Source organism: Microtus pennsylvanicus, chromosome 7 (genome assembly GCF_037038515.1).
Source record: "Microtus pennsylvanicus isolate mMicPen1 chromosome 7, mMicPen1.hap1, whole genome shotgun sequence".
Classification (NCBI taxonomy): domain Eukaryota; kingdom Metazoa; phylum Chordata; class Mammalia; order Rodentia; family Cricetidae; genus Microtus; species Microtus pennsylvanicus.
Window position 1 is genome coordinate 110754353 of NC_134585.1, and position 21765 is coordinate 110776117.

Here is a 21765-nt window from a genome sequence, read left to right on the forward strand (position 1 = left end):
CACACACACACACACACACACACACGTTTACCCGTCTCATCTCAGCAGTCTCTCAACTTTACCATCCCTGTTCTATACTTACATTATTGAACTTGGCTTTCAGAGTCCTGATTATATAATCAGATTTCTTTTTCTCAGCTTCCTAAGGAGAAGATTAAATTATTAGCAGTTTCAAAGGCATGCTTTCTAAAACGTAGATCCTAGAGGCTTTGCTTAGTCATAAAAGAAATGCATCATACTCACACAGAATATAGAAAAAGGGCCAAACTGCAGCTGTGTCTCTCCTGGCTCCGCCCAATAGCGCTCACACTTTTTCTGTTGCATAAAACAGAAGGTAATGGTTTCCCTCCATATAGTATAATCTCTCCTGCAAGATGAAACCCACTCCCTGGTCCAGAAGAGGCTCTGTGTCCTTCATCTTAGGTTATGCACAGCTAACCCCCTTAGACTTCAACTCCAGCAATGTGATTGGGAATCTCCAAAGGATAAAATACAGATATTAAAGGATGCCTGAATTATAAACTTCCTAGGAATCTGGAAAAGTAGAAATAGTGATTGTTGGCCTATTTTCAGCATATCAAGAACCCTGAAATTGTTGACTGAAACAGTTGCACCAGTCAAGTGCCAAATTCCCTCGATGTGACTACAACCCCCATCTCAGAATGGCCACGGTAGACCAGAACAGCCAGTCACACGCTTCGGGTTATTTTTCTGATACCACATTTAAAAATGAAAATAGGTGAAATGCATTTTAGCCCAATAGGCCAAAGTATTTAACGTGTAATCAAGATACAACAGTACATATGTGCTTGCCTTGCTATTTTTTATAAACTTTAAAGTCCTATATTCACTTTATACATATATAAGTAGAATGCTAAATTTTCACTGGAAATATTGTTATTTATAGCAAATGAAATTTAAGTTTGAAAAAGTTTCACGTAGAGCCAAATAAAGCTTTCAGCAGCTGAAGTGAGAGTTCGCTTCAGTTTTCAACCAATTAAAATAAAACCATTGAGTTCTTCAGCCGTGCAATCCCTGGCAGTGCTTACTGGCTACCTGTGGCGGGGATGTTGTTTGGGGCAGCACAGGGTGCGTCTCTAATGGGCAGTTACATCATCTTAGAGGATGTTCTACCACCACTGCCCCCAGCAGACACACTTAGAGGAAGCTCTACCACCACTGCCCCCAGCAGACACACTTAGAGGAAGCTCTACCACCACTGCCCCCAGCAGACACACTTAGAGGATGTTCTACCACCACTGCCCCCAGTAGACACACTTAGAGGAAGCTCTACCACCACAGCCCCCAGCAGACACACTTAGAGGAAGCTCTACCACCACTGCCCCCCACCCAGGCACACTTAGAGGATGTTCTACCACCACTGCCCCCTACGCCCCTTTCCTTTACCTTTGCGTCACCAGTACTGAAGAGTGACTCACCTTTCCCATCTCAAACTCCATACACGCCATGACAATGACCTGAAAGCGTGCAACAGAAACTTAGTGACCTACAGGGTTAGAGATCACCTTCCCGCATGAGTCCCAGCGTCAGAAAGTAGTAAGCATTGTTTTTCTGTTGGCTTTGCTTTTTAACCCCAAAAGCCCTAGTGACTTGTGAGATGTTCTTACTCTTCCTTACTTCTGTCCCCACTTCCCTGTTCTCTGTTCATCACAACAAATTTCTTGTCACCGAGAGAGCGTGTCAAGGTATCGACTTTCGTTTCCTCGAACGAGAATACATTGTAATAGTGATATAAGATACCTGCACTCTGAAATTTCATCAAGGTATAAGAAAGACTCTGCTTTTAACAGCTGGGAGGCCTCAGTCACGTCCTGCACCCTGCCCCCTCTCCCAAGTACCAGAAGCCACTCTGCACTCACCAAGACACGGTATTCCCAAATCATCCTCCAAAAGTCCAGGACAGTTGTAGGTAAAGGACCCTGGGTGGCAATATAAGCCCTGGGTCCATAGACACCCTGAAGGGGAAGAGAAATCACGTGAGGTAACGGCAGACAGCATCTTCTCCCTAGTCCTCTCCCCGCCCCGTTTTAGGTGCTCAGAAAAACATGGAGTGTTTTTATTTCCTCTTCACCCACCTTAATAAAGTTGGCATTGATATAGCTGGAATCCTCACTGGAAGTTACCAGAGACAGCTCGACCAGGCTGTGGTCATCTAGGACACAAGAGAAAGGGATGGGGTAACTGAGAAGTCCTACAACGGGCGATAAGTCAGGTCTCAAGAATGGTGGTTGTTAAAAGCGTTTGATAAGTGAACAAGAAATCGAATGGCTAAATGTTCTTTTGTCGTCATAGATAGTATAATTAATTTGTCCGTGCCATATTCCAAGATGAAGAACAAGTACTTGGTCAAAAAGTGGAGAGGCGGTTCAGATTAGAAGTGTAAGTTTATAAGAAGAAAGGGAACTTACAGGGCAAAATATCCTTGTATCTGTTTTTCTTGATATTCTTGGGCCGCTGAGCCACAGTTGTAGAGTGTGTCTTGTCGGTCCTGTACTTGATAGACTGCCTCTTCAGCTTCTGTAATACAATTCCAAGAATAATTTTCCAATGGAAGCGGTAAGGGGCCTGGGAAAACAGCTTATTTGGTGAAGTAAGTACTCCCTTGAAAGTAAGAGAACCTGAGTTTGATTCCCAGAGCCTAAAGTCAAGTGTGGGCTGGGAGTGGTGGCACATGCCTTTAATCCTAGTATTGGGGAGGCTTAGGCAGACAGATCTTGGTGAGTTTAAGGCTGGAGTGGTCTACATACTGAATTCCATGCCAGCCAGGGTACCATAGAAAGACCGTGTCTCAAAAATAAATACAAAAATTTTTAAAAAGCCAGGTCTAGTGGCTCAAATTGGTAATGCCAGTGCTGGAGAGTTAGAAGCAGGTGGATTCCTGGGGTTCACTGGCCAGTTATCTTAGCCTAATTGGCAAGCCCAAGATCCCAGTGAGAGACCTTGTCTCGCAAGACAAAGTAGATGGCTCCTGAGAAAGACAGCCGAGGTTGCATCTGGCCTTCATACGTCTGCACATACAACCAAACGCACACGTACACCACATACAGGCTATCCCCATGTGCATGCGTGTGTGTGTGCATGTGTATGTGCGTGCGTGTGTGTGTGCATGTGTATGTGCGTGCGTGTGTGTGTGCATGTGTATGTGTGCGCTTGTGTGTGTGCATGTGTATGTGCGTGCGTGTGTGTGTGCATGTGTATGTGCGTGCGTGTGTGCACACACACACGGAGGGAGATAAGAAGCTACCTCTAGAGAGCTGTCCTCCTCCACTTTTCAGACATTCTGCCTCAACCCTTTTAGCATCATCTGGGTCTAGCTTCTTTCAGGACAGGAAGCCAGGATGGCATAGTCCAGTGACTTTGGAGAAGTGAGAAGATCATGCTGCAGCTGAGTCACAGGCTGTTAAGACTTTGATCTGAAACTGCTAAATATTCAAGAAACCAAATAGCTTCTGAAAGTGAGCTGTATGTGTGCTCCACCCAAGGAACAGATACCAAGAGTATGAGTTACTTTTTTTTATAGGGTCTATTTGATGTCAACAGGAAAATTATTAATTCCATTCATATTTTTTAAACTTGTAGATCACTTTTTCTAAGTAGAAATGGAACTTAAGCTAATTAATTACACTCTGTTTACAACTGTCGAAATTTCAGAGATATTAATTCCGAAGCATTTTATATGATTCAAACTTTAAGCCTATTCTTCTAGCAAGTAATAATCTAAACAGAATCATATTCTTTATGTAGACTATGGTCTGAGATAGGTAGGGGCTATCTTAATGTGCTTGGACAAGAGTCCTTTGAATGGTAACTCCTTAAACCTATTCTCACTGTTTTTTAGTGTAACACTATAAAACCAAATGTGAGGTCAGAAATGATAAGATATGATAATGTCTCTTTGACTTATGATAGTGTCTCTTTGACTTCTTGTCTAGAATTTATGCAGTCTGAAAATTTATTGCTTTTATAATTTAAAAAAGAAAAATATATGTTCTAGGTCTGGACTTTGTGAGACCTAACCATTTTGTAAAAGAAAACAGGAAGAAGCACCTCAATAATGAATGGAAACGCTTAGTGAATTAAAATGATCTTCATTGTTTTCACACTACTTAAGAGAGAGTTGGTCACACAGGAGGGATTAGTTACCTCCTAGCCGCTAGACCCTCCACAGTCACTAGATCTTTTCTCTCTAGCTTCTTTTGGAAATGTCTTCCTTCCTCGGCCCTCACCAGGTACATATTCTTGTTTCTGTTCTTTCTTTGACTCATTGTGCTGGCTAGTTTTATGTCAACTTGGCACAAGCTAGAGCCATCTAAAAGAGGGAACATCCACTGAAAAAATGAGTCCACAAATTCCAGTTGCATGGCATTTTCTTAATTAGTGATTGATGGGTGAGGGTCTAGATCACTATAGATGCTGCCATCCCTGGGCTGGTGGTCCTGGGTTTTATAAGAAAGCAGACTGAGCAAGTCAGCAAGCAGCATCCATCCATGGCCTCTCCATCAGTCTCCGCCTCCAGGTTCCTGTCCTGTGTGAGTTCCTGTCCTGACTTCCTTCAGTGATGGACTACCATGAGGAAGTGTAAGCCAAATAAACCTTTTCCTCCCCAACTTGTTTTTGGTTATGGTGTTTCAGCATAGCCATAGTAAACCTATCTAGGACACAACATTCCCACTTGTCCTTATTTCTTACTGGTTCTCTGCTCTCCGCTTTCTAAAAAAGAAATATCCAAATCTTTCACTCTCGACTCTTCTCTTTATATGTTCCCTCTCCCCCTTCCGAGCTAGTCATATACTCTTATAGAGGGCATATAAGTGTTTGCTAATTTATTTACCAACATTTTGTTATATTTTCAGCATCACTTGGATATGTCTCAAATTTCTATATTAAGATTCAGTTTCAAATTAACAACTAGGTTCTAGATATTTTCATATTGATGCATATCTTATTGCATCCTCCGACTCAGTACATTTGAAACTAAACTAAACTTGTGAATGCTGATGGAACTATCTTTATTCCAAGCAATACCACTCTGGGAAACTAAGAAGGACTTTAGGGTCCTCCCATCCCACAATTCCCAGCTCAGATACAGTTAGCAGGTTCAGCTGGTTCTTCCCATGCGAGATCTTGCTTCAGCTTTCCTTCCTGCTGGTTTGGATATGATGTACCCTTCCCCCCCCCAAAAAAAAGGTTCATGCGCTAAAAGTCTTGCTTACCAGCTGATGGACTTTGAGGAAATGATTGGATTCTGGGAGTTCTGACCTAATCAGTGGATTAAGCCCTTGATGAATTCAGAATATGACTGTATTACTGGAAGGGAGGACTTAACTGAAGGAAATAAGCCACAGGGGCATGCTCTGGAAAGATCTGTCTGTTCCTATCCTCTTTCTGTTGGTCTATGTCTCTTTGTCTCTGGGGATCCATGAGGTAAGCAGCTTTTCTCCACTACACCCCCACTGTTACTATGTTCCACCTCACCACAGGCCTACGGCAACGGGGCCAAGCAACTGTGGAGTGGAGCTGTGAGTCAAACCAAATGTTTCCTCCCTTAACTGCATGATGCATCATCACAGGGATAGAAAACCTATTAGACACACCTTAGTTTAGACTCTTTCCAACTCCTATAATTTCTCCTTATTGTCATACTATTGCTCTTCTTCATTCAAATGTATTAGGTATAATTATGTCAATTAATTCAATTTATGCATTGTTAATCTTTCCAATGCTGCTTAAAGTAACTTCAATAAATTCTTTTTACCACTTAGGAAATAAGTTCCAAACCGCTTAGCTAAGAGTTCCGTGAGTTAGAACTCAGGCTCACTGTATTTCCCAGAGCTTTTCAATTAAGTCTCTAAAAATGACTTCTAGATTCTTTCAAGATCTCACAAACTGGTGTCATCATGTGTAATACGACTTCTTGAAACTAGGGTGTTCCTTTTGTTGTTCATAAATGTTATGAATCCTCGACACTGCTTTTACATTTTACAACCATGGCTGTGGTCTATTTTGACACGCAGAGTGAACAAACAAGGAATAAGAAACATATCTCAAGTGAGAGCGACAAAACCCAAAATATCAAGAGGGCTGTTATGACTGTTACTTAGTAGCTTATATTTCATACAATACTTGCACGTCAGTAATAAAGATGTACAATTTGTGCAGGAGTTTACTTGAGAAGACTTGTTAAGTGATTTTAAAATGAAAGAGAAAAGGGGAACTCAAAATAAAGATATAACAGACATACCCCAGCACTCAGGAGAAGGCAGAAGCAAGAGATCTCTGAAAATTCAAGGCCAGCCTGCTCTACAAAGCAAATTTCAGGTGAGCCAGGGCTACACGAAGAGCCACTGCCTAAAGCAGCAAAACCAATGACACATAGAGGAGAGAGATAGAAAAGAGGTATGATAATATAAAATTTTGATCCAACAAATTATCCAAATCTATCATGAGGTGTAGGCAGAATTTTTTTTGCCCTGACCACCTGCTCCCAAATACACACACCCAGGTTTAATATTAATTATAAATGTGTGGCCAAGTAGCTCAGGCTTATTACTGGCTAACTCTTATACTTAAATTAACCCATATTTCTTATCTATGCTTTTTCACATGGCTCATAATTTGTTGCCTCATCTTCTACACATCCTACCTTCTCAATGGCTGGTTAGTGTTTTCCTGATCCCGCCTCCTTCGTTCCAGCATCCTCAATTTAGTTGTCTGACCTAATTTTATTCTGCTTTGCTCTAGGCCAATCAGCTTCTTTATTAACCAACAAGAGTAATACATAGTCACAGTGTACAGAAGGATTATTCCATAGCAATGAGGCTTCAGAAATGGCTCACAGGGTCAGATGTAGTGATTCATACCTTTAATTGAGGCACTCAGAAGGCAGAACAGGTGGGTCTCTGTGAGTTCGAGGCCAGCTTAGTCTACATACTGAGTTCTAGACCAGCCAAGGCTATATTGGGATCCTGTTTTTTTTTTTAAAAAAAAAAAAATTAAATTTGGCTCAGGGTTATTTGGTGGTTACATCAGTCTTCAATGAGAAGGGGGAAAGTGGAGAGCTAAAATTTCAAAACACCACTATCAAATACACAGAATTTAATTAAAGTGATATTTTCCAAATAGGGTAACATAATAAATTATTCTAATAACTTGGTGTATCAGAATATACACTCTTTCTAGCCAAGGATTTGAAATAGAGCATCCAGACTGGCCTTGTTTCTTTCTCCACACGCATCCGTGTGCATTGCTCCAGTGACTATTCTTTTATTTCTGGGTTTGATAAGACACGGGAAAGCTACTGGGTCCAGACCAGGAACACAGGCAGTTCTTGGAGCCAGTTTTGCACCATCGTGTGAATTCCTATGGATTTCAGAGCCGGAGAGGGCAGGAGATGCTAAACAGAATATTTTTAAACTAAGATGATATGCTAATGAACTAGCTTGAGAATTTAATTAAGAACATGACACAGACACCTGAAATATTGAGACACCATCAAAGTTGGTGGGCTGGTGTAATTGATTGGCAGGCAAATCCACCTATGGGCAAGCCTGATACTGAATCTCATCTCTGGGATCTCCACGATGGAGGAGAAAAGGGATTCCTGCAGGTTGAGCTGTCACCTCCACACACGCCCCTCCCCCAAATACACGCAGTTTTAAAACTCTCGCAAGCTCTTCCACTGAGGTTCCACTCCCTCCTCATCTCTCTCTTCTCTTACGTTCCTTCAGAAAGATCGGTTTTTATGTTGCCATAGGTGTTTTTGACTGCTAAAAAGAGTCCCCAAACAAGTCTTTCTAGAAGTTTCCAGAGTCGGTACTCTTTGTTGTACTAATTTTATTTGGTTTTGTTTTTTAAAGGACACTCTGTGGGCAAGCTGTCACAGACAAAGGTTATGCATGTGCGTATCGAGGCTTGTTTAATCTTCACTGTGCCCTTTAGAATAAACTCTTTCTTTTGCTGCTCCTGGAGTCATCTGACTGATGACAGAGGGTGACGCTCACCTAAGCATGACACAGGAAATACCTACAGAACTGTTAACTTAGGAAGTGTGAAAGACTTTAATTTTTTCCTGTGACGTCTACCTGTGGTCAGAACACTCTCGAATCCTCGCTTCAAATCTTCTCTTCTTGCTAACCCTGAAGCTCCCAGGCTCAAACACAACAGGGCCCCAAACCTGATAAACTCCAACAGAAACGAGGGGAAAGGTCCAGGGTAAAAAGCAGGGCTACCAGGCGTGGGTTAAGGTTCGGGAAGAAAGAATATGTCAGAGGGTCAAAGTAGGGGCTCCTAGTCCCCTGAAGAGGCATCCTCAAGAGAACTCGATGCGAGAGCCTGCCAGAGGATAAGATGAAGAAGCCATCAGCCTACGGATCCTGAAATAGGGCGGAAAATGTAGAAAGTAGACTCTGGGTGCTTGTGAGCTAACGGTGACTTCCTTTTCTCTGTAGGCCGAGTCTGTCTCAAGAAATGAGAACAGAATGGAGCCCCAGCTCACAGAGTCAAGAAGAGAAGACTCAATCTTGCACATGTTTTTCTCAAGTGCTAGTAAATAAATTAAGTCACTGCCAAGAGAAAACAAAGAAAAAAAAAACAGAAATCATAAGACTGTAGTATCTTTGGCTTGAAACCTGATGCTACAGAACAGAACATGCTGAACTCTTTCCACCCACAACCCTTTTCACCTGAGAGATTTTAATGTGACTCTAGATATACAGACATTAAAAAATTAGACATCTAATCAAATACTGACAATCAATTATCAGTTTATTTTTAAAATTCATTGATACATACATTGTGACCCTTTAGTACAGATCTTCATGTTGTGATGACCCCTAACTAAAAAAAATTATTTTCATTGCTACTTCATAACTATAATTTTGCTACTGTTATGAACTATAGTATAAATAACTGTGTTTTTTGATGATCTAGGTGACCCTTGTGAAAGGGTTGTTTGTTGCCCAAAGATAGTAATAAAGCATATAACATATTTTGTAAAGAAAAACCTGAATTTTGAACAAATTCTTGAGCTTTCAGAAGCTGTCTTGTCCCTAGGAGGCCTTCCTGAACTGCCACTTTCACCACAGAGCCCCGCGAGTTTCCCGTGCACACCTAGGCTCCTGCAATTTTTCTTTCCTAGCCAGGACATCATGAAAAGGATACATGGGCAAGCTTTCTTACATCTCTCCCAATGCTGCCTGAAATCACCTTGTTAACCACTTCTTTCAGGTAATTTGTCTGTGCCTCCCAGGTCATGGTTTCCATCATCTCCTTTCGGGTCAGACAGACCTGAGAGCACGGAGTGTAGATTTTGTTGTTGCAAGTTTTAATAAAACCAATACGAAAGAGGTGAAACTAACGACCACGGGCTGCCTTGCTATTGGCATGAACCTCAGCCATGTTCTACCTTGCTATTGGCATGAACCTCAGCTATGTTCTCCCTTTTTTTTTTTTTTTTTTTTGGCCATTCATCATATTCCTTCCTGGGTAAGATGCATGCTATGGAAGGTTTTTTCCTTGAACAGCCTTAGCCTGACTTTCTAAAGGCAGCTTTATCGTTCTGTGGGTCAGCAAGGCTCACTTCCAACACAGGACTCTCAGGGCCCGCAGATATGGATGTGGGTCCCTGTGATCAGTGTTTCTCCACTGCTGAACATAGCTGCTGCCGTCACATCGTGCCAATCATTGCCAGAAAACGCGTCACTTTCTTCTCTGCTCCCCTTTTAAGGCCTTTTGGAAGGCACTTGTTCTTGCCAACCTCCCCAGTACTACTCAGCAAAAGAAATCTTAATATTTATTAAAGATGAAAAGCAAGCCTTTCATACTAATGGGATGTATGTACTGGTTTATTTTTACATTAAAAAAAAATAAATTTTGGGTCTTCTGGTCTCTTTGCCCTCGGCAGCAGAAGCAAGATGATAAAAGGAACGTCATCCTTTGGAAAGCGTCGCAACAAGACGCACATGTTGTGCCGCCGCTGTGGCTCTAAGGCCTACCACCTTCAGAAGTCTACCTGCGGCAAATGCGGCTGCCCTGCCAAGCGCAAGGGAAAGTATAACGGGAGTGCCAAGGCTAAGAGACACTACCGGGACTGGGCGGATGAGGCACCTAAAAATTGTCTACCGAAGATTCAGACATGGATTCCGTAAAGGGACAATCCCTAAACCCAAGAGGGCAGCTGTTTCAGCATCCAGTTCATCTTGAGGATTTCAATCTGTCATAAAATAAATGTTCTTGTTTCCAAAAAATAAAAAATAAATAAATTTTGGGGCCAGCAAGATGGTTTGATGGGTAAAAGCACCTACTGCCCATTTGGCAACCTGAGTTTGATTCCTACATGCTAAAAGCAGAAAACCATCTCCTGAAAGTTTACCTCTGACCTCCACATACTCACAACATTTGCTACACACACGCGTGCGCACGCATGCACACACACACACATGCACATGTAAAGATTTAGATCTTGACTGAGTATTTGATACCACAGAACAAAGCAACTTCAATGTTTTCAAAGTTGAGAAATATTTTGATTTATAATTAGCAGATCCAAGAAAGCCACTTCACATAAGTAGATAGTGTGAAAATGGTGAAAGTATATTCAGGGTTATGTCAGAAAATTTTGGAAATTCTATCCTAATCTCAAATCAAAATTGAATTAATGAATATTTTTAATGAAGCTCAATCAGCAACTCAGACCTCAATTTTTAAAACAAATGTTATAACATGAAATAATCCAAAGATATACTTATCTGACACATAGGCAGAGGAACGATGGTAGAAAATATTAAGTTGTTGTTTTCCATACTTAAACCATCATGTTTTTAAGAACCCAGAAAACCTTGTGTGTATAGTTGTACACACAACTGAAATGTATATACAGATGAAATGCAGTTCATTGGAAAGAGTCAAATCAGAGCAGAGAATTTCCAGCCGTGTTTGTTAGTATTGCATGGCTCGCTTGCAGGGTCGGGGCAAACTGAGCCCGTAAATCGTTTAGAGCCGAGACTGCGGGAAAAGTGGCACCGTGCAATGCCGGTATGTACTTGAATCTGAATCAAATGTTGGCTGTTTGGAGTTCAAAAATCTGTTCTTGCCAAATTTTTTATGACTCAGTTCAGCTACATGACCCAAATTTAAGAAGCCAGCATACAGAAGGCATAGCAGATGTTGTATTTTGGAGAGAGAGAGAAAGAGAGGGAGAGAGAGAGAGACTTGGTCCTTGTCTACTAAGGGGAGAATGGAACCAGAGTTTGTCTGTCTCTAGAGCTCTGCAAGGTTGCTTCTTGATGCCTTGTGAATGCAGATGGTTTACCAAGATTGCAACCGAGAAAGCATGAGTACCAAGGAATGGAGTCAGAGCTTAGACCTCTGCAGTCCGCGGACAGGGCTATTAGCAATAGGAACGGATGATGCGGCTGGCCCTGAGTAGACACAGTCATTGGGAACAAGACAGGCGAGGGTGTTCCATTGCACTGGCTAAGGGAGCAACTGAGTAGGCGACAGTCAAACTGGAACTAATAAACCAAGAAGTTTAAAATAGGTATGAACGAAGATATGAGAAAATGGCAAGAGGTATGTCAAAACTATCCTGGGAACAACTGAAGACACGAGACTAGATGTTCCTAAGCAAATGGCTGGAGATGGAGTTAGGAGAAACCAGCTTCAGAGATAAATACGTTTATTCTGCTGCTGGTGGGGGAAAACAACCCAACCATAACAACCCTGAAAGTTGATAAATGCAACAATTTACTTCAGTAAAGGCTCATTGGTATGCTCATGTGACAGGCTCATGCTCACGAGTTGTTTCAATTCAACAAACGCTCGAGCACTTGCTGTGCAAGGGGTCCTGTGCCCATGACCACTTGCTTAGCATCATTACTGTAAATACACATTTTCAAAGCCTGCATTATACAGAGAATGACTAGGCTCTGATGTAGCTGAGCACCTGAGTGGTAGCACCTTTGCTTAGAAAGGGCGAGGTCCTGGATTTGTCAATCTGTGTGTGTAATAAAGACAGACTCACAGCCAGGTCAGGATGCGCAAGCCTGTGATTCCGCTACTTTCCTGGGGCGGGGGATCTGAGGCAGGAGGATTGCAATGTCTGCCTGGGCAACTTAGTGATACCCTGTCTCAAAATTTAAATAAATAAAATAAATAAATAAATAAGGAAGGAAGGAAGGAAGGAAGAAGAAAGAAAAGAAGGGCAAGCTAGGGTAAAAGAAAAATAAAACTTCTTTGGAGACCAGCAAAGCTACAATTTGCTCTGTAGTGATTCAAACATGGGAGCACCAGCTGTGTTGTTTGGTTTTCATGAACTCAATACGAGCTAAAGTCATTTGGGAAGAGGAAGCCCTGACTGAGAAAACACCTCCATCGGACTGACCTGTAGGCAAGTCTGAAGGGCATTATTATTATTATATTATTTTATTAATGTCTGGCGTGGGAGGGCCCACTGCAATGAAGGCAGTGCCACCCTGGGCAGGTGGTCTTGGGTTGTGTTAGCAAAGCAGGCTGAGGACACCATAAGGGCAAGAGAGGAAGCCGCATTCCTCCCTGGCCTCTGCTTCAGTTCCTGCTTTGAGTTCCTAACCTGCCTTCCCTGAAAGCTGGATTGTAACATGGAAGTTTAAGCTAGATTAAACTTTCCTCTCCAAGCTGGTTTTGGTCAGTGTTTTATCATGGTGCCGGGAAAGCAAGCTAGAACACCCAGAGGCTGCTCGACAACTCTCAACACTCTCTCTATGACCGCAGCAAGAATTGCATCTACGGAGCCTTGACAGAAATCACAACAGTGACTACACATGCACAAAACTGATAAGCTTTTCCATAAGACACAAGACATCTGACAGACTTTCATCTACATACAGTTTAAAAACTATTGTTTAGCCGGGCGGTGGTGGCGCACGCCTTTAATCCCAGCACTCGGGAGGCAGAGGCAGGCGGATCTCTGGGAGTTTGAGGCCAGCCTGGTCTACAAGAGCTAGTTCCGGGACAGGCAACAAAGCTACAGAGAAACCCTGTCTTGAAAAACCAAAAAAAAAAAAAAAAACCTATTATTTAGTGGAATACGTAAAGCAATGCAGAAAGCCCAAAATGTATTCAGAGAGTGTTGGCTTCTATTTTCTGCGGGGGGGGGGGGGTGTGTCAGGGTGTGATTATTTAGAAGAGCATCCAGAGGCTTTCTGTGCAGTGGGCATTTGTGTGTGAGTGTGTCTGTCCATTCAGACAGGGTCTCTCATAGACCAGGCTGAAAATAAGCTTGAACTCCTTCCTCCTCTACCCCCCCAAATGCAGGAAATACAGGTTTATACCACCGAGCCTATTTCTTTGTGTGGTCCTAGGTATTAAACCTAGGGCTTCCTGTCTGCTAAGCAGCCATTGGACCACCTGAGCCACGTCTCTAGCCCCAGCAATCCCGTTTCTTGATCTGAAGAACACATATGCCTTCTTTATTACTAACTATGAAGTCGGTGCCATGTGGAAAGCATTTATTGTCTAGATGTTACCCTTTAGAGCTCTCAAAAACTTAAATCATTAAGGCCAGTGGATCACTGGATGCAGGAGTTGAGAGCAAAGGGCACAGGTTGTGATATTAGACAGCACGTTTGAAATTTTAGTTCGATGACTGTGAGTCATATGATTGTTTTGTGGGTGTGTGATGCTGGGGACTTGAACTAGGGGCCTTGAGTGTGCTAGGCAGGCACTCTCTTGCTAAGTTGATAGCTGAACCGTGATCTTTAAACTTTTCTAAATTACATTTATTTACTTGTTTATTCAATAGGGGGCAGGGTGTGTGTGCCATGGCATGTGCATAGAGGTCAGAGGGCAACTTGCAGGAGTCAGTTCTGTCTTTCTACAACGTAGGTTCCAGGGATCCAACATAGGTCGTCAGGATGGTCAGCAGGTGCCTTTACCTCCTGAGCCATTGTGCCAGTTTGGAACTGTATGTCATTTTTTGAAACTGTTAAATATTGTAGAAATCATGGAGGGAACCAATACTATCAGAATGAGGTATGAACATTGCCTTCGTGAGGTTTCAATCTGATAAGGAAGCAGTAATCACACAAAGTTTAAAATTGGAATTGTGGTCAGTGCTATAAAAAGTATAGATCATATTAACAAGAACCTATCACAGATGATTTGATCTATTTAGGTAGATCAAGAAGGGCCCTTGAGACTGGAGAGATAGCTCAGCAGTTGAGAGCATTGGCTGATCTTCTAGAGGACCCAGGTTTGAATCCCAGCACCCACTGTGGCAGCTTACAACCGTCTGTCATTCCAGGCCCGGGAGATACACTCTATTAGAGTGTAATAGAGCCCAACACTGGTTCCCATGGGCACCAGGATGCACCTGGTGCACAGACAGACATGTAGGGAAAATATCTATTAAAATGCATTTTAAATAATTTTTAAAAAGAGGAAGTTTTCTCATGGCTGAAGACATAGCTCGATGCTAGAGCACTTACCCAATATGTGTCGGACTCTGGGTTCAGCCTTCACCATCATGAGAGGAGGAAGAGAAAGAGGAGAAGAGAGAGAATACAAAAGAAGCTTGTCTAGGACATGATCATCAAATGGAAATCTAAGCAAGCCTTGGATCTAGCCAGGTTAAGAGGACCGCAGGAACGGGGAAGACAAGAGGAAGCACACAGCATGCGCTGAAAGGATACTGCATGTGGTTAGTCCTGGCACTAGGAAAGGACATAAGCAGTGTGGCACTTTCAGCTGCTATCACAGCAGGTCTGCCACGTCAGCTATGAACATTGTACCCTTATACCTGACCAAAGCAGAAGCTAGGACCAAGGTCAGCGAGATAGCTCATACATAAGGCCATCTGGAGCCAAGCCTGATGACTGAGTTCAGTCCCCAGGACCCACATGGTGGAAGAAGAGAACGCTCCCAAGTTGTTCGCTAACTTTCACACTCTCGCCGTGGTACATGCTTGTGTGTGACCACACACACACACACCATGTTATTTCTTTAAACGTAAAAAGAGAGAAGGATCTGGAAAGATGGCTCAGCAGTGAAGAGGGCTTTACTGTTATTGCTGAGGACCAAGATTCAGTTCTAGGTGCCCACACAGTCGTTCACAACCCCCAGTAACTCCAGTTCCAAGGAATCCAATCCTCTCTTCCGGCCTCCACAGGCACTGGGCAGGCACCAAACTGCTTATATGCGTGCAGGCAAAACAACATTCATACACATAAAATATAAATCTTTCTTTAAAAGAGGAGAGTGTGCTTGGTGGCATACACCTTTAATCCCATCACAAAGGAGGCAGAGGCAGGCCAATCGCTGGGAGTTTGGGGCCAAGCCTGGTCTACATAGTGCGTTCCAGGCCAGCCAGGGCTACAAAGTAAAGCAGCAATAATAGTAATTTAAAAACCCCAACAAAATAGAAGTCAGGACTGAAATCTGAGCCATGGGACTAGGTTTCGTTTCTTCGGTTTCTGTTTCGGAGGGGTCGCTGCACAGAAGTCTGTATGCCGTTTGATTGATGCCACCAGGCTAGTTAGCAGCAGCTTCATGTCACAGAATTGGTTCTGAAATCTCAGAAACACAAGTCCTGAGGAACCATCAAGAGCTTAAGATGGACTGTGGGCAGCAGTCAAGTGGAAAACCTCCCATTTGATGGCAGCATTTCCCTGGGCCAAGCTGGGCCACTTCCCAATGCCTCCCCTCCCAATGCTATTTTTCTGGTGTCTCATTTGAGCCTTTAGGTGGGGCTGAGGGTGAAGCTCTTGTTTTTCCACTGGAGGTCATGAGTCAGTGAACAGTGAGGTTCCACTTAATCACCACCCCAAAACAAGGCTCTTAAAAATCAGGAGCAAAAAGAGCAAGGAAATGATGACTATAAAGCCAGGACAGTGATTTGCCCTTGAGTGGGGTAGGGTGGGTGGAGAGGTCTGCCGGGGAAGGGGGGGAGTCTTTTGGAGTTTGACGGTACTATAGTTCTTGATCTAGGTGGTGACTGCATTGGCAATGGCTCCTTTTCACTAAATCCACACTTTTTATGTAGTTTTCTAAATATATATGATAGTTCAAAATTACAAGCAGCTAAAAAAAAATATAAGCTGTATAAAGTTCTTAAGCCGAGGAAAATATAATCAGGTTCATATCATTAGGAGACTACTTGGGGCCAGGCATGGTGGCGCACGCCTTTAATCTCAGCACTCAGAGGCAAAGGTAGGTGGATCTTTGAGTTCATCGCTAGTCTGGTTTATAGAATGAGTTCTAGGCAGCTAAGGCTACGTAGTGAGACCTTGTCTAAGAAAATTAGCTAAAAGTGGGACAAGGCCTTTAGAAGCAAAGAAAACAGTCAGGAGGTGGCTGCCATGATTTGGTGAAAGATTATGGCAATCTCTACAATGGGTTAAAATACAGAGAAACAATCTGCTGTTTTGAAAAATACAACCAAAGTAAAACAGAGGCTGGCGCTGCCACCCAGCTCACATTTTTCCCTCTATATCTTCGTAAATTGATTCAAGAACAACAGTCAAAGGCAACCAGCTGTCTAAGCAGACATATGGGCAACTCTACCCTGTGGCAAATCTACCCTGAGGACTTGTGGCAGAAAGAATACATTTTCATGACACCATGACCATATGAAAGTTGAGCTGGTATAATATGTTAGCATCAAAGTTGAGCTGCTATATGCTAGCCTACAGTGATACCTAATCATGAAACCCATTCAATAAAAACGTCATAGAGTGTTTTCTCATCTAATATCTGGTCCTAGAATACTAGCTCTGGAAGGCAAAGATATTCTGTTCACTACTGTATCCTAGGGTGAAGAAAAAAAGTTAGTATACAGTAGGTGCTCAATAAATATTACTGAATGATATCTTTTTTGAGACACAGTCCCTCTAAGTTGCATGGGCTAGCCTTGAACTCACAATTCAACTCATCTCAGCCTTCCAAGTAACTAGGACTCTAGGCACCTTCACAGTCCCTTGTTCACTTAATTATTGTACTATCACAATAATTCAATGAGAGTAGATGAGAAATATATTATTTTCCTCATTTTGTAAGTTAGAAAATAAAGATTTTCTTCATTTTTTTCAAAGCTGAAGGGCTACGGTTTAACATCCTTAGATAAACTACATAAAATGTGTGACCAACTGGAAGCATTTCGAAACTCATCAGGTTGGTGTGGTGGTGCATGCGCCTTTGACCCCAGCCATCAGGAGGCAGAGGCAGGAGGATGTCTGTGAGTTCAAGGCCAAGCCTGATCTACACAGACAGTTCCAGGCCACTGGAACTACATAGTGATACAACCAAAAGCAAGCAAAACAGAAAGTCAGAAACATGTCAGGTCTATCGGGTCCCGCGCTCCCCCATGGAGCCGCCCAGCTTTCACTGGGTTGGCAGCAACAGCTCCCCTTGAGGGAACTCACTGCCTTCGGGATAACCAGGTCCACCTGCTCCCAGGCTGCCCCGCACTCCACGTCCCTCACGTGTCTCTATTTCCCATTCTAACCAGTTCACTTCTCCAAATAATAGAAGTTAAAGAAATCCAGTGAGCGCCAAAAAAGGAAACCACTTGTTCTAGTAACCAACTTGTCCTTAACAAAGGGAAAGGAGAAAAAGGTGGCAAATGGTAGTTTTGGTGGTCTTCAAAAACCTGTCATCCAAATGGTATTCTAGACGGGAGTCTAAAAATACCACACTACATGGAAAGTTCCTCTTAGTCTCTTTCTTTTTGGTATCAGTTAAGATTAGTAATTTGAAGCATAAATTATAACTCAAATGCTTTCTCCAGATGCTCGAAAAGTGTTAGTATTCATACATCTGTTTAGACCTTCTACAGGATTGATAAACTCAAAAGAACTAGCAAACACAACATTAAAACCAACATACCTGGAAAAACGCTGAACCCACAGCTATAATAAAAGTCAAAGACGTTATGTTTTTAGCTTGTCTTCACCCACCCACCCCTTCTACTCCAAGCTCTGATGTTCACTTTGTCCCTACAGCAATTCAGCTTCGGCAGGTTAGACACAGCAGACCGTTAAACGGTGTATCTAACTCCTCTTTAAAAAAAAAAAACCATCACAGAACTCACCAGAAATTCATTGGCAAATTCCTCACTGTTATTTTTCTTTTTCTGGGCCTCATTCAGTAACCGCTGCAGAATTTCTCTTTGGTCCATACCGCAGAGCAAGAGTCTGTGAGAGAATTAAGGGAGGGCATGTCAAATGTGTGTCATGGCCAAGACACCACCAAGAAGCTGCTGCCACCGCCTGAGCACAGCACGCTGGAGGCTGTGGTTTACTGACTTCATCACAAGCCCTAGAGGAAATTAGTGCGAAACAAGCTTCTGTGGTCACACAACAAAGCCCTCATCTCCCTCCAGGGCCCTAGTGCCTTCCTTTCTCAACAAAGAAACTTGGCTACAGTTCAAATGTAACAAACAAGAGGCTAACCAGAACCTTAAACTGTGGTCTGCTTAGCTCAGAGACTGTTCCACTCTGCCACCTTCAAACAGCAGCCCCCTCTCTTGCTGCTTCCCAGAGAAAAGGCAGAAACATGGCTCTATAAGGTAAGGGTGAGTTCACCCTTTCCATGTTCCCCGTGAGCAGAAAGGCCTGGGTGACACCCGTCACCCCTCTGCAGGAAAGGAGACAGACACTAGAGTTACCTGTCTTCTACCTGGACTGTTCTCCCCAAAGCCAGAGCAGGCAGTTTGGTTCCAAACCTGTCAAGCCTCCCATGCAAACATCACATTTTCTTTTAGAGGAAGCAAAGTCAACTGCCTCTGACAGGCAGTCTCCTCCAGGGCTGGGGAAACACTGGCCCCCATTAAGGGAAGTGTTGGTCTCTGTACCTCTGCAAACCTGTAATAGCTTTGGTCCTTGTTTGGGTTCGGAACATAAACACGAGGAACACCGCTCTATACAGGATAAGAAGCCCAGGAAGGCAGTAGGCACAATATCCCCAGAATGCACTGTTAGGAAATAGTCAAGGAACAAAAAGGAACTAAAACTAAAATTTACCTTGCTGAGAGTAATACAGATTCTAGGTCAGAAAGTCTCAGGAGACTTGAGCGTGGCAGCGCAATCTGGAGTCCTCACTACTTAGGAGTGTCATCCAGGTAGCTGGAGGATCAGTGAGTCTGGGAGTCTGAGACACCTGGGCAACAAAGCAAGACCTCTCTCTCCCTCAAAAACTGAAGATAGAGAGAGAGAAGAGAAGAGAAGAGAAGAGAAGAGAAGAGAAGAGAAGAGAAGAGAAGAGAAGAGAAGAGAAGAGAAGGAAAGAGAAGAGGAGAGAGAAAGAGAGAGAGTGAACCTAAAGAACGGATTCCCATGAAGTCATTTTGACATTTTTATCCTACAGCCGTGGTCTTGGAAAAGATCCTGTTTCAGGAAGCCATCCCGTACTCCCGGCCCCTGTGCCTTGGCAGGCAGGCTGCTAAAGCTTCCTCATTCTCCGTTTGCATAAATTCTCTCTTCAATGGGTACGAATCCACCCAAGGTCTAACTCAGTGTGAAAACAGCCCCAAACAAATATATCATCTCTAAAGGAGGAAGTTCAGCAAAGAGTATGTTACAAAATTAGTCTCAAGTATGGAAACTGGGAAAGGTGCAGGTTGGACTTCCTCAGTTGGAGACACCGGCAGTCCTTTCTGGTTCTGCATTAGTCAAACCCCCTTCAGAAAAATCATGATGCTTGCACACAAAACATACTGTATTCTCTCGGTTGAGCCCTTGGTAGGCAACTTGAAGTTAATATTCCAGATAAAGGAATTTCAGTTGTAGTTCACATAAATTAAAATGAACCATTTTTCTTGAGCAATAGTTCCTGAGGATATTGCAATATCTCCCAGATAATCCTCATCTGGCATTAAAAGGAAATTTCTCGCTACTGTAAATAACGCAATATTTGACTATTTTAAAACATACAAAATTTGCGGAAATTTTCTTTTTAAAAAGAACACAAAATTCTTCAGGGCGTAAGTATATGCTTGGCACACCAGCACTCAGGAAGCTAAGACAGGAGAATCACTGCGAGTCCCAGGACTATCTGAACCGCATACCAAGCCCTGTCTAAGGAATAAAATAAAATGCTTTTAAAATTCCAAGTTAACTATAAATTAAAATTACAGAACTGTATGAAATTTAAGCCAGACACAAAAAGACAAGTATTATTTTTTCTCAAATGAAAATTTAGGTTTAAATCTGTGTGTGTGTGTGTGTCCCTCATGAAAATAGAAAGAGGACCATGAAAAGGGAGGAAGAGATCTTTTTAAAGTGTGTTTATTATTATATATTAGTCATACGTATACAGATTATATTATGACATTTTCATATTGTACTTAATGGATTCTGATCACATTCTCTGCCCATCCACCCTGTTGTCCTTTCTTGTCCCCTCTCACTCCTAACCCCTTTCCTCTCCCCAACTGTCCCCCAACTTCCACTTTATGTCTTTTTTTTTTTTTATGTTTTTAATCCCAGTGAGTTTCTTTGGGCTGTTTACAGGAGCCCTCGTAGCTTACCAGGGTCTGCATATGGAAGAAAACGTCTCTCTTCCCCATCAACTGTTAACTGCGGATAAATCTTCAGGTTGGGGCCACGTGGGACAGAGTGCTGGCATACTCAATCCTGTGCAAGTAATACAGCATCTATGTGTTCAAGAGTACAGCACCCAAGTCCCACTCAGAAACCAGCACTCCACACCTCCTCAACCCCGTGTCTACGGGGCTCCTATATTCTTTCTGCCCCTTTGGTGATGTTTCCGGAGGGTTTGCAGTAGGCTGGCGAATGGTGATGTAGATGTCCCATTTACTGCTCAGCACTCAACAGTTGTTTATTCTCGGTACTTTGGCCAGTTGTCTCTGCAGAAAGTTCTCTGACCAAAACTGAAAGCATCACTAGTCTATGGGCACAAAGTCTATGTGGGCATAGAAGGCAATTAGATGGGTACATCACGTCCCTTTAGGCAAACCACAGCAGTAGGTGCCTTACAAGGGCCGTGACCTCCCCAGCCAGAACTTGTAACCAGAGTTACAGTATCACTCATAAGGCGAGGGCATCAAGTCCAAAGAGAAAGCTGCTGGGTTACCCGTTTAACAGACATGCTGTTATTGTTTCTGTGGGCTCATACTGCCCGGCCAGTAGGTATTGCTGCATGCAGTGTCCACAGCTAAAGAATAACACTGATGGCAATCCTCCCCCAGCAGCCTGCAGAGCGCCGCTCAGCACGACGAGATTCAGCCAACAGGAAGGAAGCTTTTTACTACCAGCCTGATTTGAGTATGTCCTGCAACCAAAGTGTGTAGCATGTTTGGCGACGAGGTCTTAATTCTGGTGGAAAACCAGCAGCAGTGGCAGCTGCTTGGTGTGTGTGTGTGTGTGTGTGTGTGTGTGTGTGTGTGTGTGTGTGTGTGTGTGTTAAAGGTCAGAGACCTTCCTGTCCAACAGCTCATAGGGGGTAGCTACCTCTGGCATGGCATTGGAATTTTCATTTTATAACCTATGGTTTCTAGGGACAGCTTTATTCATCTAGGTAGTTTTCTCTGTTCAAATCATTTTATTATTTGAGTTCCTTATGGCTTTTTCATACATTGTTAGTTTCCTAAAATGTTTATTTTTGAAATATGATGATGTGTGCTTTTACGCCCAACACTCAGGAGACAGAGGCAGACAGATCTCTGTGAGTTTGAGGCTACCTTAGTCTACACAGTAAAATTGTGTTTCAAAAAAAGAAAACAAATAACTAACTAAATAAAAATAAATAAATAAT

At 42.9% G+C, this 21765-nt stretch overlaps 1 protein-coding gene and 1 pseudogene across 5 annotated transcripts in view; one reads left to right on the top strand and one right to left on the bottom strand.

The window, feature by feature from the left end:
* The window catches only part of Ptpn22 (protein tyrosine phosphatase non-receptor type 22), a 56353-nt gene extending 35700 nt beyond the window's left edge, over positions 1-20653 (bottom strand). For 2 of the 5 annotated variants that reach the window (XR_012911405.1, XM_075981737.1), the window contains exons 1-7: positions 18083-18319; positions 2430-2538; positions 2097-2173; positions 1881-1976; positions 1440-1478; positions 244-315; positions 83-142 (exon numbers count right to left, since the gene is read on the bottom strand). Coding sequence is in view for 4 of the 5 variants with exons in the window: in XM_075981737.1 (XP_075837852.1) it covers positions 83-142; positions 244-315; positions 1440-1478; positions 1881-1976; positions 2097-2173; positions 2430-2538; positions 18083-18169 (540 nt within the window). In the remaining variant the exon portion in view is untranslated. Of the gene's footprint in view, positions 1-82; positions 143-243; positions 316-1439; positions 1479-1880; positions 1977-2096; positions 2174-2429; positions 2539-18082; positions 18321-19013; positions 19187-20518 lie in introns of those variants that run through there. The other 3 variants (XM_075981735.1, XM_075981736.1, XM_075981734.1) reach the window with 3 other exon arrangements.
* On the top strand, positions 9933-10221 carry LOC142853883 (large ribosomal subunit protein eL37-like; annotated as a pseudogene).
* Positions 20654-21765: the final 1112 nt, after the last annotated feature.